The 12659-nt window shown below is 43.0% G+C and overlaps 1 protein-coding gene across 8 annotated transcripts in view; it reads left to right on the top strand.

The window, feature by feature from the left end:
• SLC9A9 (solute carrier family 9 member A9) overlaps positions 1-8565 on the top strand; it is a 685705-nt gene extending 677140 nt beyond the window's left edge. For 7 of the 8 annotated variants that reach the window (XM_068546052.1, XM_068546049.1, XM_068546048.1 and 4 more), the window contains 2 exons: positions 6745-6850; positions 8125-8565. In XM_068546052.1, the coding sequence (XP_068402153.1) occupies positions 6745-6850; positions 8125-8352 (334 nt within the window). In that variant the 3' untranslated portion in view covers positions 8353-8565. Of the gene's footprint in view, positions 1-4673; positions 4721-6744; positions 6851-8124 lie in introns of those variants that run through there. The other variant, XM_068546055.1, reaches the window with a different exon arrangement.
• Positions 8566-12659: the final 4094 nt, after the last annotated feature.

The raw sequence follows: 12659 nt of genomic DNA, 5'->3' as shown, positions 1-12659 counted from the left end.
AGATGTAAACAATCAGCTTTAAGACAATGTGATAAATGCTGTCAGGCAGGTATGTATCATACATGTTGCTCCGGATCCGCCATGGAGCTGAAGCAGTTCAGTGTGGCAGATCTGAGATGGCTATTGGGAGGAAGGGACACACCAGCCTGGCCTTGAAGGGAGAGCCATTCTCCAAACAGACATGTGAGTAGCAGAGATCAGAGACCAGGCTGAAGGGGCTTGTGGTCACTCCTTGCTATCTTATTCCAGGCAGTTCTGCTTACCGCTCAGGGTGTTTATTCGGGCTTCCTTTCTGCCCTAGCAGTTGTCTAGGGCAATTTCCTTTAAAATGGTGAAGGTTAGGATTGTCAACCAAAGGAACACATATTCACCCTTGTATGTGAATAGCGGGTTTCTGCCTTTTCTTTGTTTTTATTTTTTTTTCTTATTTTTTTTTAATTGGGAGTATAATTGCTTTACCATGTTGTATTAGTTTCTGCTGTAGAACGAAGTGAATCAGCTATATGTATATATATATCCCCTCCCTCTTGAGCCTCCCTGCCACCCTCCCGTCCCACCCCTCTAGGTCATCGCAGAGCACCAAGCTGAGCTCCCTGTGCTATACAGCAGCTTCCCACTAGCTATCTATTTTACACATGGTAATGTATATATGTCAGTGCTACTCTTTCACTTCATCCCACCCTCCCCTTCCCCCCTGTGTCCACAAGTCCATTGTCTACATCTGTGTCTCTTTTCTGGCCTGCAAATATATTCATCAGTACCATTTTTCTAGATTCCATATATATGCGTTAATATATGATATTTGTTTTTCTCTTTCTGACATACTTCACTCTGTATGACAGACTCTAGATTCTTCCACATCACTACAAATGACACAATTTCGTTCATTTTTATGGCTGAGTAATATTCCATTGTATATTCTTGATAGCTTGTTCTTGAAATATAGTGGCTGCTGCAAAGACAGGACCACACCTCTACGTTCTCTGCGTGTGCCAGTGCAGAATGGGAAGTCCTCCCTCAAGCTAGAGAGAACAGAGTGATGAAACAGCTTAAAGAAGAGGGCTTTTGGTTGGACTCTTAAAGCCTTCCTCCAACCTGAACCCCAAATACACCTCAGCAAAATTTTTCATCACATACTTAAGCAAGATGGCAAGACAGTGTGTCCAATTACAGAATCCAACATATCCTAAGGAAGAGGGAGAACACACTCAATTCAATTTGTTAGCCCACATTTCCTGTGAAATAAAGCATAAAGGGTGTGATTTGTATATTGGAATCAAAGAATGATGGGGTGTGTACAATTTGGGGGTATCCTCTACTTGTTCTGTTCATGGATGCTGAGTAAATACCAGCATGGGGACTCAGCAAATCCATAGCAATTGGGACCTGGTCTCCTGCAGTAACACATGGGCTTGGAGGGCAAGGTTGGCTCCCACTCTGGGATGCACTTACCCTTCCCCACCCACCTGCCATTGATCCCTGACCATCTCTGGTAGCAAGTCAGCCCTGGAAGTTAAATGCACTCTGGAAAGGGAGGTAAAGATAGTTTAGAAGAGAATCGAAAAGCCATCTGATTACACATTTCTTGATCTATAAAATGACTATAATACCCACCTACAGTTGTAAAGAGAAAGTAAGGTATAGAGAAATGTCTTATAAATAAAAAGATGCAGGGTGTATTCCTAAAAAGATAAATGTGCTTTCCTTCTCTACACACCTCTGAATTAACAAGAATTTTTTCCTGATAACAAGACCATTTATCAAGCTTATACATACAAACACATGCAAATGCTCCCAATAGGCACAAAGTCTTCCTACACAAGCCTACAAAGTCTTCCTACAAAGTCTTCCTACACAAGCCTACAAAGACTTCCTACAAAGTCTTCCTACAAGATGCGACGCTTCATTACTCCACTCTCAGGTGTAACATCATCAAGGCTGTATCTTGTTGAGCCAAGTTGCTGACCCATCCCCCAGGGACAAGTTGAAACAATTGGCATTAGTCAGGTCTGGGTTCTGGGCAAAATGGGCTTATCTTATACCTGTCATCACCCTAAAAATGATGACTTTATGGACATAAGAGGCCATATTCTTTTTCTTCCTATTTAAGATCTAAATCTCATATGGAGGGCAATACTCTGGAGAGAGACCACTGTGTTCCATACTTGCCTGATCATCAGTCGCCTGGGCCATTGAAAATACAGAGTCCCAGGCCACTTCCCAGACCTGCCAAATCAAAATCTCCAGGGCAAGACTTGGACATCTGAATTTTTAACAAATGCCAAGACGGTCTTCACGATGAGGCATGTTTAGAGAAAGCCAAGATAGAACATAGCTCTTCAGGGTTCTAAAATCAAAGACTTTTCAAGAAGTCCAGAAACAGGGGCATGTTAGTCTTCTCAGGCCGCCATAACAAAATACCATAAAATGCTGGCTTAAACAACAGAAACTTATTTTATCACAGTTCTGGGGACTGGAAGTCTGAGCTCAGGATGCCAGCACGGTCAGGTTCTGGTGAGAACTCTCTTCCAGGCTTGCAAACAGGCACCACCTCACTGTGTGTTCACACGACCCCTTTGTGGACATGTGGAGAGAGAGAGAGCAAACTCTCTGGATTCTCTTCTTAGAAGGACACTAATCCCCTCAGGAAGGTCCCACCCTCATGATCTCATCTAACCCTAATTACCTCCCAAAGGCGCCATTTCCAAATACCATCACAGTGGGGGTCAGGGCTTCAACATGTGAATTTTGGGAGAACACAAACATTCAATCCATAGTACAGGGCAATGGGGCTTACTCCCTTCAAAGGGGCAGATGTTCTTTGTGGAGCTGAATCTTTGCTTGGGGTTTCTGCATCTGACCAATCTATGTAGGACCATGTTATAAGAGGTATAGGCCTCTTGTAAGTGCAAGCTGTGCACCCATTGGTTTTGGCAACTTACAAAGGACAAAACATGAGGACTTAGAATAATCAAAACAGAAACTAACAAAAGAGAGAAATCAATGTCACCACTAGTTTGGATGTTGGTTCAGTTAAGCAATAAATATAGCTCTGGACCTGCTGATAGCAGATGCATTTTCTCCTTTGGCCTGAGTTAATTGTCTTTCCTATTTCACACATGTTTAATTCCGGGTAGAGTTCCAGCTTTTACTTACATCTCCTGAACCAGACTGCTCTTCCCAAACTTATGCCCTTTAAAGATGAGAAGAGTCATTGTTTTTTTTCCCCCCAGAGCTTAACATTTCATCTCGATGCATTTCGAGCTTATTAAGAAAGCAAAACTAGCTGTACCAGAAATACCCAATGGGGAATCTCTCTCTCTCCGAACATATACTAGAACCTGATAAGAAAAATAACACATTTTGCAAAATTGGCAGTTGGGGTTTCCTGTAGATCAAAAGAGTTTTCTTATTTTTTAATAATTCAGGTAATCCTGGAGATCCAGCCACTTCCCAGATACTGCTCAGCGATGAAGAACGCAGAAAGTCACTGAGTCCGCAATTCCATATAAGTTATCCAATTAGATGAGACTTGTTACTCAGTGTCTCTATACCAGCAGGAAGGTGCCCAATGTGGTGGAAATGTCTGGGGTCTCGGGCCCAGCTCTGCCAATAACTAGCTGGCTCTGTTCCACTGAGCAATTCTTTTACTCTCTTTGAGCCTGTTTTCATTATTAATTCAACAACTATTTCTTGAACATCTAAAATGTGCCAAGCATTGTATCCAGCTGAAGGGGACAGCCCTGCCCTCAAGGAGACCACCGTCTAGAGACAAGGGAGCTTTCCATTCTATAATGTAATTGTTAATTTCCTTGTGTGGGTACTTCAGTAGTTTAGCGCATAATATAAAAATATGTGAGTATATGAAGGAACAAATGAATGATTGAATGAGTGAAGCACAAAGTTGTTTTCTAACCACTTTATTTTATGCCATTACCACATGGTCCCCTTTCTCTGATAACCTAGGCCCAAGAGATCCATCTCTGACTTGACCTTCCTTAGGCTTTTATCCTCAGGAAATCCTCATTTGTTGGCTGTAATCTGCTCCCTTCATTCTTCCCTTGACACAGTCACCCAGAATCCACCTCCATCACTCATAATACCCCTGAATATTTTCCTAAACTATAAATTCAACGAACATCCACTGAGCACATTATATATGGCAAGCACTGGGCAAACCAAGACGTTGGAGAACGTAGACTCTGGTCCACATCTGCCGTGTCTGCGGATGGTGCTTACACGTTCCGTTCACTTTTGCCACGCGGTGTATGTGTCCTTCCTTTGACTTGCCGCTACTGAGACTCCAGCACAGCCAGAATGGCATTGTGAGTTTCCTAGAAGAGTCTTATGTCAGCAAATTCTCCCAGCTCTCACCTACTACCTGACGCCAGCCCCCCCATACAACAATGTTTAACCCAAATAGCTATTTTTGGTGTAGGAGCAGCTCAAATATTCCAACCACTAACTAGCCTGTGACTCTCAATGCCGCAGCAAATGCCAGGAGTGCCACTCTCTCATCTCTACCCTCATATCATTTCCCCTCTGTTATTTGAACAATAATTGACACACCACTCTCTCCAGAAAGTATTGCTTAGAAAATAATGTTTTTAAATAAAATAGCATTTGAATGGCATGTGAAAGTGTAACAACACCTCTTTTCCATGTTATTTCAGTTAATACCCATGGCAATGCTCGAGGCTCACAGGGGTCAATCACTAGACCACATGTCATAGAGTCGGTGAAGGGGCAGAGCTGGCAGTTGTGCCCAGGTCTTCTGAGTCGGAAATCCCAGAGCTTGTCCAGAGGGGCCAGATGGTAACCCATTTTGTCCAGGCCTCACAGTCACAAAAAGCTACAAAGTAAGTCATAAGTGTTAGCTCCAATAACAAGACACATAAAGTTGAAGAGATACCTCACCAGGATGAAAAGAAGAAAATGTGCCTTGTGCAAGTTTAAATTTGTGTTTTCGTTCTGTAACATGATTTTGGCATTTTGATTTTTCATTATATTGAGAATCTCAAACAATGGAAGTTGCCCAGGCCTCTCTTGAACAACAGACCTCATTTTTATTTACACAACATCGCTACAAATGTTGCTTACTTGCTGTCACTTTTCCATCTGGAAATAAAATTGGCTGGATTTTCTTTGATTTATACTCCAGTTGTATATTATATATATCTCGTCCACCTCACCTCCCTAAAAAAAAAAAAAAAAAAATCTTCTCTGACCTATGCACACCATAAAACCTAGTAAGACCACAAGCCCCCTGCCTGAGAGGGTCCGCAGCTCACCAGCAGGGGTGCTGTCTGCAAGCTTTTCTCTCTAGAGAACCAGCTGGTCATATGCACGATTCTGCTCTGATAAATTACCTTTCACTAGGGGGTGACGGTGGTGGATTCGAATAGCAAAGGGAGCCTCCGGATTATTTAAAGTCATCATATCTCTAGGCTTCAATTCCTTCATCCATAAAATGAAGGTAGTAACACTCTGTAATAAAAATTAATGGCAAATCATCAAGGGCTTCCCAGAGTTGTAGATAGACTTACAAGATGTTGCAGAGAATGCCAGGCTCTGAACTTTAATATCTTCCCGGTCCTTAACTGAGCACAACAGCTGCTCATCTGAAAAGAGTCGTCAAGTTTTCTATTCGCAGTTGCAATTACAGACCCTCTCAAGCATCTTTTCAGTCGCTCTCCTCGCATCATAACTAGGCTGTGTTCATGAGCCTCGCCTGCTTTGTCCCCACTGTGGTGGTGAGTGATTTGAAGCCAGAGGCAACCAGAGTCCTGGCCCATGTGGGCTGCATCCTCCCTCTGTCCCACACGCTCAGAGCATTCAGGGCATGACAGAATGGTGTCGTCCAGCGGTGGGTGGGCTCCAGACGAGCCATTGCCTGGATTACCTCTTGTCTTGAGTGCCTGGGGGTGACTGTACATCCTCACGAGCCGATGGTAACTGCTTTCCATTTTGTTTTCCCTTTCCCTATTTATTAGAGCATTTCAGAAAGTCGATGAGGTGAGCTATTCTCCAGAAGAGGAAATAATACAAAGCTTAAAAGCTGTTTCTGATAGAATGGTGAAATAATTTCACTACTTTTCTTGGAGGAAAAAAATAAATAAATAAGGCAACCTGAGGCAGCCTCTAGGGATTTCATTGTAGATAGATTGGAGGGAAACATAACGGCTTTAGATGAACAGGTTTTTCTTTTCACTTGTTAGAGCACTTTGGGATGAAGAGAGGAGAAAGGCAGGTGCTAGACAGTAGAATAAACCTGGCTCCAGCTTATTTACATTATTTCGTATGGCGATGCATTGATGTATGAAGTATAAAGTGACTGTGTTGAATAGTGAAAATAAAGTATTTTGGTAAACAATCTCTGTTCACTACCCAGTCCTAGAATGAGTGAACGTTTTATGAAATACCTCTTGCTTCTTTGTGACAATTACCTCTGGTTTAAGATGTGTGTGCGGTTTTAGGAAAACACAGTCTCGTATGCTGCTATTAAAGTCATTCAGGTCGAGGCGCCATTTCTCCATGATTAAAGACTACCAGGAGGGCTGGGAACGTGTGTGGAGCAAAGAATATAATTAGCCATTTTTGCGGGCCAAATTACCTCCTAAATGAGGGAGTAGGCGGTTTAAATGTAAAAATAACTGTCTCTTTCGCGGCATGCAAATGTTTGTGCTGTGTAAGAAACTAAATCCTGGCTTCCTCTTGGCAAGTATTCCCTAACAGCCCTCGCAGATATCTGAAACCAATTTTAACCCACTCTGGTCCTCCGCTGACCACAACATTACCTGAATGGTGCGACCCAATTTCCAGACTGCTCACCAGTCCTCAGGCCTACGGGGTGAGTAAATATCCCGAGAGGGACAGGCATGGGGAATATTGATGAGCCCGGGGAACCTCGGAGCTATTTCTTCCCAGCTTGAGGAGGAAGCATTTTTAAAATTCACGGCACCAAGAATCATCTCTCTTCTCTTTTCAGTTGTTGCTGATGTGGGCTCATTCTTCTTTTTAAAAAAAATGCAATTTTTTTTTATTGTGACCACTATTTTTAACCATAAAATGAATTTAGAAAATATAAAAGAAGGAATGTGCCCTCACAAAGTGCTGTGTTTTGAGATTTAGAATACTAGGCCTGTGCTTTATAGCTCAAGGGGGTGGAATCAAAAATGCTGAGAAGCAATGAGAATCCTTATCAGTAAATCAGAGTGTCAGGGACTGGCGAGGAGCAGAATCTTGGAGTCTGTGGCACCCTTGGAGGTTGTCCAGCTGGCCGACCCCTTGTCTAAACAGAGAAAAAGGCGTCTCAGATCTCAGACGTGCTCAGGACACCACAGCCTGAGCCAGTGGTTCTCCAAGTGTGTCCTCAGACCGGCGGCCTCAGCATCACTTGGAAACTTGTTAGAACTGCAAATTCTCAGGCCCTACATCACAACTCTGGTCTCAGGGGCCCAGCATCTGTGCTTCAATGAGTGATTCCAAGACAGGCCAAAGCTGGAAACCACTGAGCTGAGGTCACCTAGCCAGGGTTCATTCTACAGGTAATTTCGTGTGGTCTTCCAGAAAACAATGGAAGAAGAGTTGAGATTTTAATTCCTTTCTTTAAGGGAATCTCTGTCTGAGGAAAACTTTAGTGGCCGGATCTAGTTCATTTCCACCATTATCTGCTATGGTAACTTCCAACCCTTTTTAGCCCTGTGACACTCATCCCAAGAAACATGCTGTGAGGATATACTTTTCAAAGAAAATATAACAGACATTGAGTTTTAAGAATTTTGTGATAGGCAGGAGTGTTACAAAACCTACATTGAGAATCATTCCGTACTCTGAGGTCACAGGATTCTGCAAACTCCTAACTCCTCTCACCCAGATTAGGTATCCATTCAAAAACTCCACTGCATTTTATTTTAACTTCCTTATCCACAGAGGTGCTCAATTAGCACATGTTCTCTTACCCACAGAGAGGGAAAACGTGACATCTGCCATACCAGCCACTTCAGCCAAGACAAGACAGGGCAGTTAAAAAAGGAAAGCAAACATCCTAGTTTCTAACACTGTAGGACTGCTATTGTTTTCTGCTTTTATCAGGAAGTGACCTCTCTTTCTTTCCAAAACCAGGAACAGCTTAAAGAGGATGATGTAGAATGTATTGTAAACCAGGATGAACTGGCCATGAATTACCAGGAACAAACCACCTCACCCTGCAGCCCTCCTGCAAGGCCGGGTCTGGACCAGAAAGCTTCACCCCAGACTCCAAGCAAGGAAAGCATTTATGAGGGGGACCTTGGCCTAGGAGGCTATGAACTCAAGCTTGAGCAAACTCCGGGTGAATCCCAGCTGAATTAATGGGCGTGAACAACGCCGAGGTAATCACAGGTAATGCAGGGATCACTGACGATCAAGCCAAGCCGATGCGGCTGCATGGAGGAGAGGCTGGAAAATGTCTGAAGAGCATAAATTGGAGAGATTCAAAACCTTATCACGTGTATCCTCTGGTGCCTGCAGAAATGAGAATTTATTATCATCCCTCTATATTACGCAACTGCATTTAAGTTTTTGACAGCGCCATTTTTATTAGTGAATTGGGTGGGGTGGGAAGGGTGCAGGGGGAGGGAGGGAGGAGTCTAGCCGCTGGGAGGCTGAAACAGATGTGCTGTGTCTGCAGGTGTTTCTTTTCTGTGTGCCGCTCTCTGGGCCCTTCACTCGGATTTGGGATCCTATTCCCTTCATTAAGGAGACTTTAAAAATCAGAAAAGGAGTTTCTGAGCTTAAATGTGCGGCTCCTAAGCTGGAGGGAATGCCCAGTTCTTCAGGAAGTGAGACGTTTTATATGTTTAGAACCTAGGCGCCCACTCGCTCCTAATGATCCGGGGATATTGGCCCAGATAAGTGCTTGCTTGATACCACTGTTGACGGCCTCACAGAACCCACGGCGCCTGGGGACCCGCTGTTCTCCTCCGCATCCTCTTCAAGTTGCTCCTCCCCTTGCTTGAAGCCGTTGGTGACAGCTTTGTTGCGCTCTGCACTAAATGCAGTGCCACTTTTCACCTTGGTAGGACCCCTTCCAGGGACAGCGGGGTCCTCTCCTCCGCACCATGTCCTTGCTTGTATCTGAGTCACTTCCAGGCTCCGTGGCAGGTCCCTCTGTCCGCTGAGTGATGAGATTCCTTAGCACAGGTTCCTCTCCACACAGCAGGAGTCGGGACAGGAGCCCTGACCTGTCCTCCGATTCCAACTCTCACAGCTCAGCAGCAGCGCAGGGGCAGGAGCGAGAGGAGCAGGGCGGAGGGTGCGCAGAGACCGCGCGGAGGAGACAAGGGCGCAGCATGGGGGGCATTTTTACAAGGCATGGCTCACGGCCCATGGCGGGGAGACCAACGCAACAGCTTTTAGTTGAGCTGCACAACCTTTAAGCCATTAAGATACCTCAAACACAGCTTCTCTTGAAATACAAATGTTAATATCAGACTCCAAGAAAGCAGACCCCAGTCACAGGTTAGGAATGGCATCTTCCTGGGACCCAAAGCTCGGAAGTAACATAGGCTTTGCTGACCAGTTATTTGGCTTTAGACGTGAACCGTGGTGGTGCCGGGCACGCCACTACGCAGATTCTCTTGCTTTCCAAACAGTAGAATCCAAGGGCACAAATTGTTTTCTACTCAGCTAAGTATAACATGGTCATTCCGGGTAAATATGGCAAATGGCAAAGCAGGAAGTCTTCTAATTTGACTTAATCCTAATAAAATTTTGTTAAAAAGCACGATTGTTTTATTTATGTATTTAAAGCCAACTTCTACTGTCCACGCCAATTGGCAGTGCTAAGCCCTCGCTCTCGAAGTGCCAGGTGAAGGGGGACTGAAAGGTGATGTAAGGGAGATGCAGGGGTCCTCTGGGCCAGGAAGAGCCATGGGGGCTGCTGGCCTAGTCAGTGACGCGTGGAGAGAGCACAGCGGGCTGGGAGGATGTGAGAAGGGAAGGCGGAGTCAGGCAGAGGGGAGCCCCTCCTCCTTTCACACTGCAGGGGACCAGAAACTTCCAAAACAGGGGAGGAGGTGCTAGAGGAGAAAGGACGGAAGGAAAGGCGGGAGAGAAGGATTCATCTTATTTCTGCCTTTATCATGTGAAAGGGTGGGGTAAGAACTCGGTGTTTTGTTTCTTTTCCTCTGCGTGGAGGAAGACACATCAGGGAAAGAGAAGATCCCCCCAAAACAGACAAACGTTAGTGAGGGAAGGAGTGGAGAGAAGGGAGAGAAATATGACACACTGGATGGAAATGAGGCGGGGTGGAGAGGGGAAGATACACCGTCTACACCCAGTACCAACTGGCTAAGAGGGCAGACAAAAAAACAGCCTCCTGGCCCACAGGCAAAGCCCTCTTCCTGCCTGGAAAAAAATCTCTTTCCATCTGAACATCATGAACCATTACCCACAAGGGGAATGAGGGCTGTTTAATCTGGGCTGGACCACTTATCCCAGCTGACTCCAGGTAGGTATGATACTGTGAGTTTGAGGAAATGTGTGTCCCGCCCAATTGGACAGGGTTCCAGCTTTAAGATGTGATAACCAGCCTCTTTCCCTCTGAATCAGGCAAAGACCAGAACAGAGGCTAGCTAGTGTCCCATTAGCAATTCATAAAACCAAATTCCCTTTCTGCTCCTGTTGTGAAGGATAATAATTTATGATCTTAAGAAATGCTCTGTGCTTTGATTAGCAGCATCAGGACGGTGGAATTCAAACCTATTATTTACTGCCAGTTTCTAATGAATAATAAAGGCAAAGGAGCTTTATTCAAACCACTAATGCTTGCATTCATTATTAGAGCTTTAAACAGGACCCTAATTAATTCACTTAAGGTTCTTTCTTGAACTTCTTACCGTGTATACATCACACTCACATACACACACACACACACACACATACACACACACACACACACACAGAGTTCCTTTCACTGTCAGGGTCCCAGCTAACGTCTCTGTAGTGTTCTCCCTGGTACTCGGCACATGTCTGAGCAAGTCTGAAGCCTGGTGTCAAATGCCGTCACGGTCTTCATTCATGAAGTTTCTGGAAACTTCTTGGAGGACAACTTAATGATATAAATCAAAGCTGAAAATTCAAATACCCTTTGACCCACCAGTTTCATAAGCAAAATTTTTATTCCAGATATTTGAGAATTTTATACATATAAAGAATATTTATTAAAGCAACTGAATTGCCATCCTGGTTAAATAAAACATGGCGCAGCCATCTCATGAAACAGCACCGTAAGTACTGATATGGAATGATCTCCAAGATATATTGTTAAACAAAAAGAGCAAGGTGCAGAACAGATGGTGTGCTGCCATTCTGGATGTTGAAGAAGAAATTGGTAGTATGATTGCCTCTTAAGAATTAAAGAGAGATTTCTCACTTTTGCAGCTTTTGGGTTTTGTACACTGTAAATGCACTATTTATTCAAAATAATAAGAAGGAGAAGATTCCTATGAAGCAACACATTAAGGTACTGAGTTGCAATAGGAAGTAAGGACTGGAAAAACTATTTTACACTGCAATCTTTGAGACCTTGAGAATACAAAGTATAGCATTAATAACACCAATAGCTTCTGGTTTATTCATTTGCATCATTCAACACACATGGATGCAAACTATGTAAAAGATCTTTAAAATTCAAAGACATGTGACTCAGTCCCATCCAGCCCATATCTAGTAGAGACAGACAGCTAAAAAATAATGACTCCTTATAAGGTATCAAAATATACGATAAAGCTATAGTAACCAAAACAGTGTAGTATTGGCCCGGAAATAAGCAAAGCGATCAAGAAAATCTACTACAAAGGACAGAAATGGACTCATGAATATATTTAGAAACTTAATACATAAAAAATGTCATTTCAACTTGGGGGCATGGATGAATAGACTATTATTCAATAAACAGTATGGACCAGTGGACTTTCAATTTGGAAAAAGAAAGGAAATTAGGTAATACCCTCAAACATCATAAAATTAAATTCCAAGTAACTTTAACAGCTAAATGTAAAAAATAAAGCTACAGAATAACAAAAAATATAAAATAGAATATGTAAATAACTTTGGCATATGGATGGTCTTCCTGAGAAAGATAAAAACCAGAAACAAAGAATGATACATTTGACTACATAAAAATACAAAATTTCTTATAATTAAAGACACAATAAGCAAAATTTTTTAAATGAAGTGGAGAAATATATATATATATATACTTTTTGTTTGTGCGACTAAGGATCATTCTTCAAAATATACAAAGAACTTTTACTGATGCATGAGAAAAGAAAGGAAAAAACTACCAAATAAAAAAATATGTCAAGAAATGTAGAATCAAATATGTATACCTTCTATCCAGACTTCTACTTTTAGGCATCCCTGTAGAAAAGAAATACTTGGCATTTATGCATAAGGAAGTGTACAAAATGATATTCATTGTGACACTGTTATTGCAAAATACTGGGGGGAAAATGTCCATCAATAGCAGAAAAGTTGGACAAAGGATTAATCTCCAAAATATATAAACAGCTCATGCAGCTCAATATTAAGAAAACAACAACCCAATCCAAAAATGGGCAGAAGACCTAAATAGACATTTCTCCAAAGAAGACATACAGATGGCCAAGAAGCAC

Source organism: Eschrichtius robustus, chromosome 6 (genome assembly GCF_028021215.1).
Source record: "Eschrichtius robustus isolate mEscRob2 chromosome 6, mEscRob2.pri, whole genome shotgun sequence".
Lineage (NCBI taxonomy): Eukaryota > Metazoa > Chordata > Mammalia > Artiodactyla > Eschrichtiidae > Eschrichtius > Eschrichtius robustus.
This window is presented reverse-complemented; position numbering and strand designations above follow the sequence as displayed.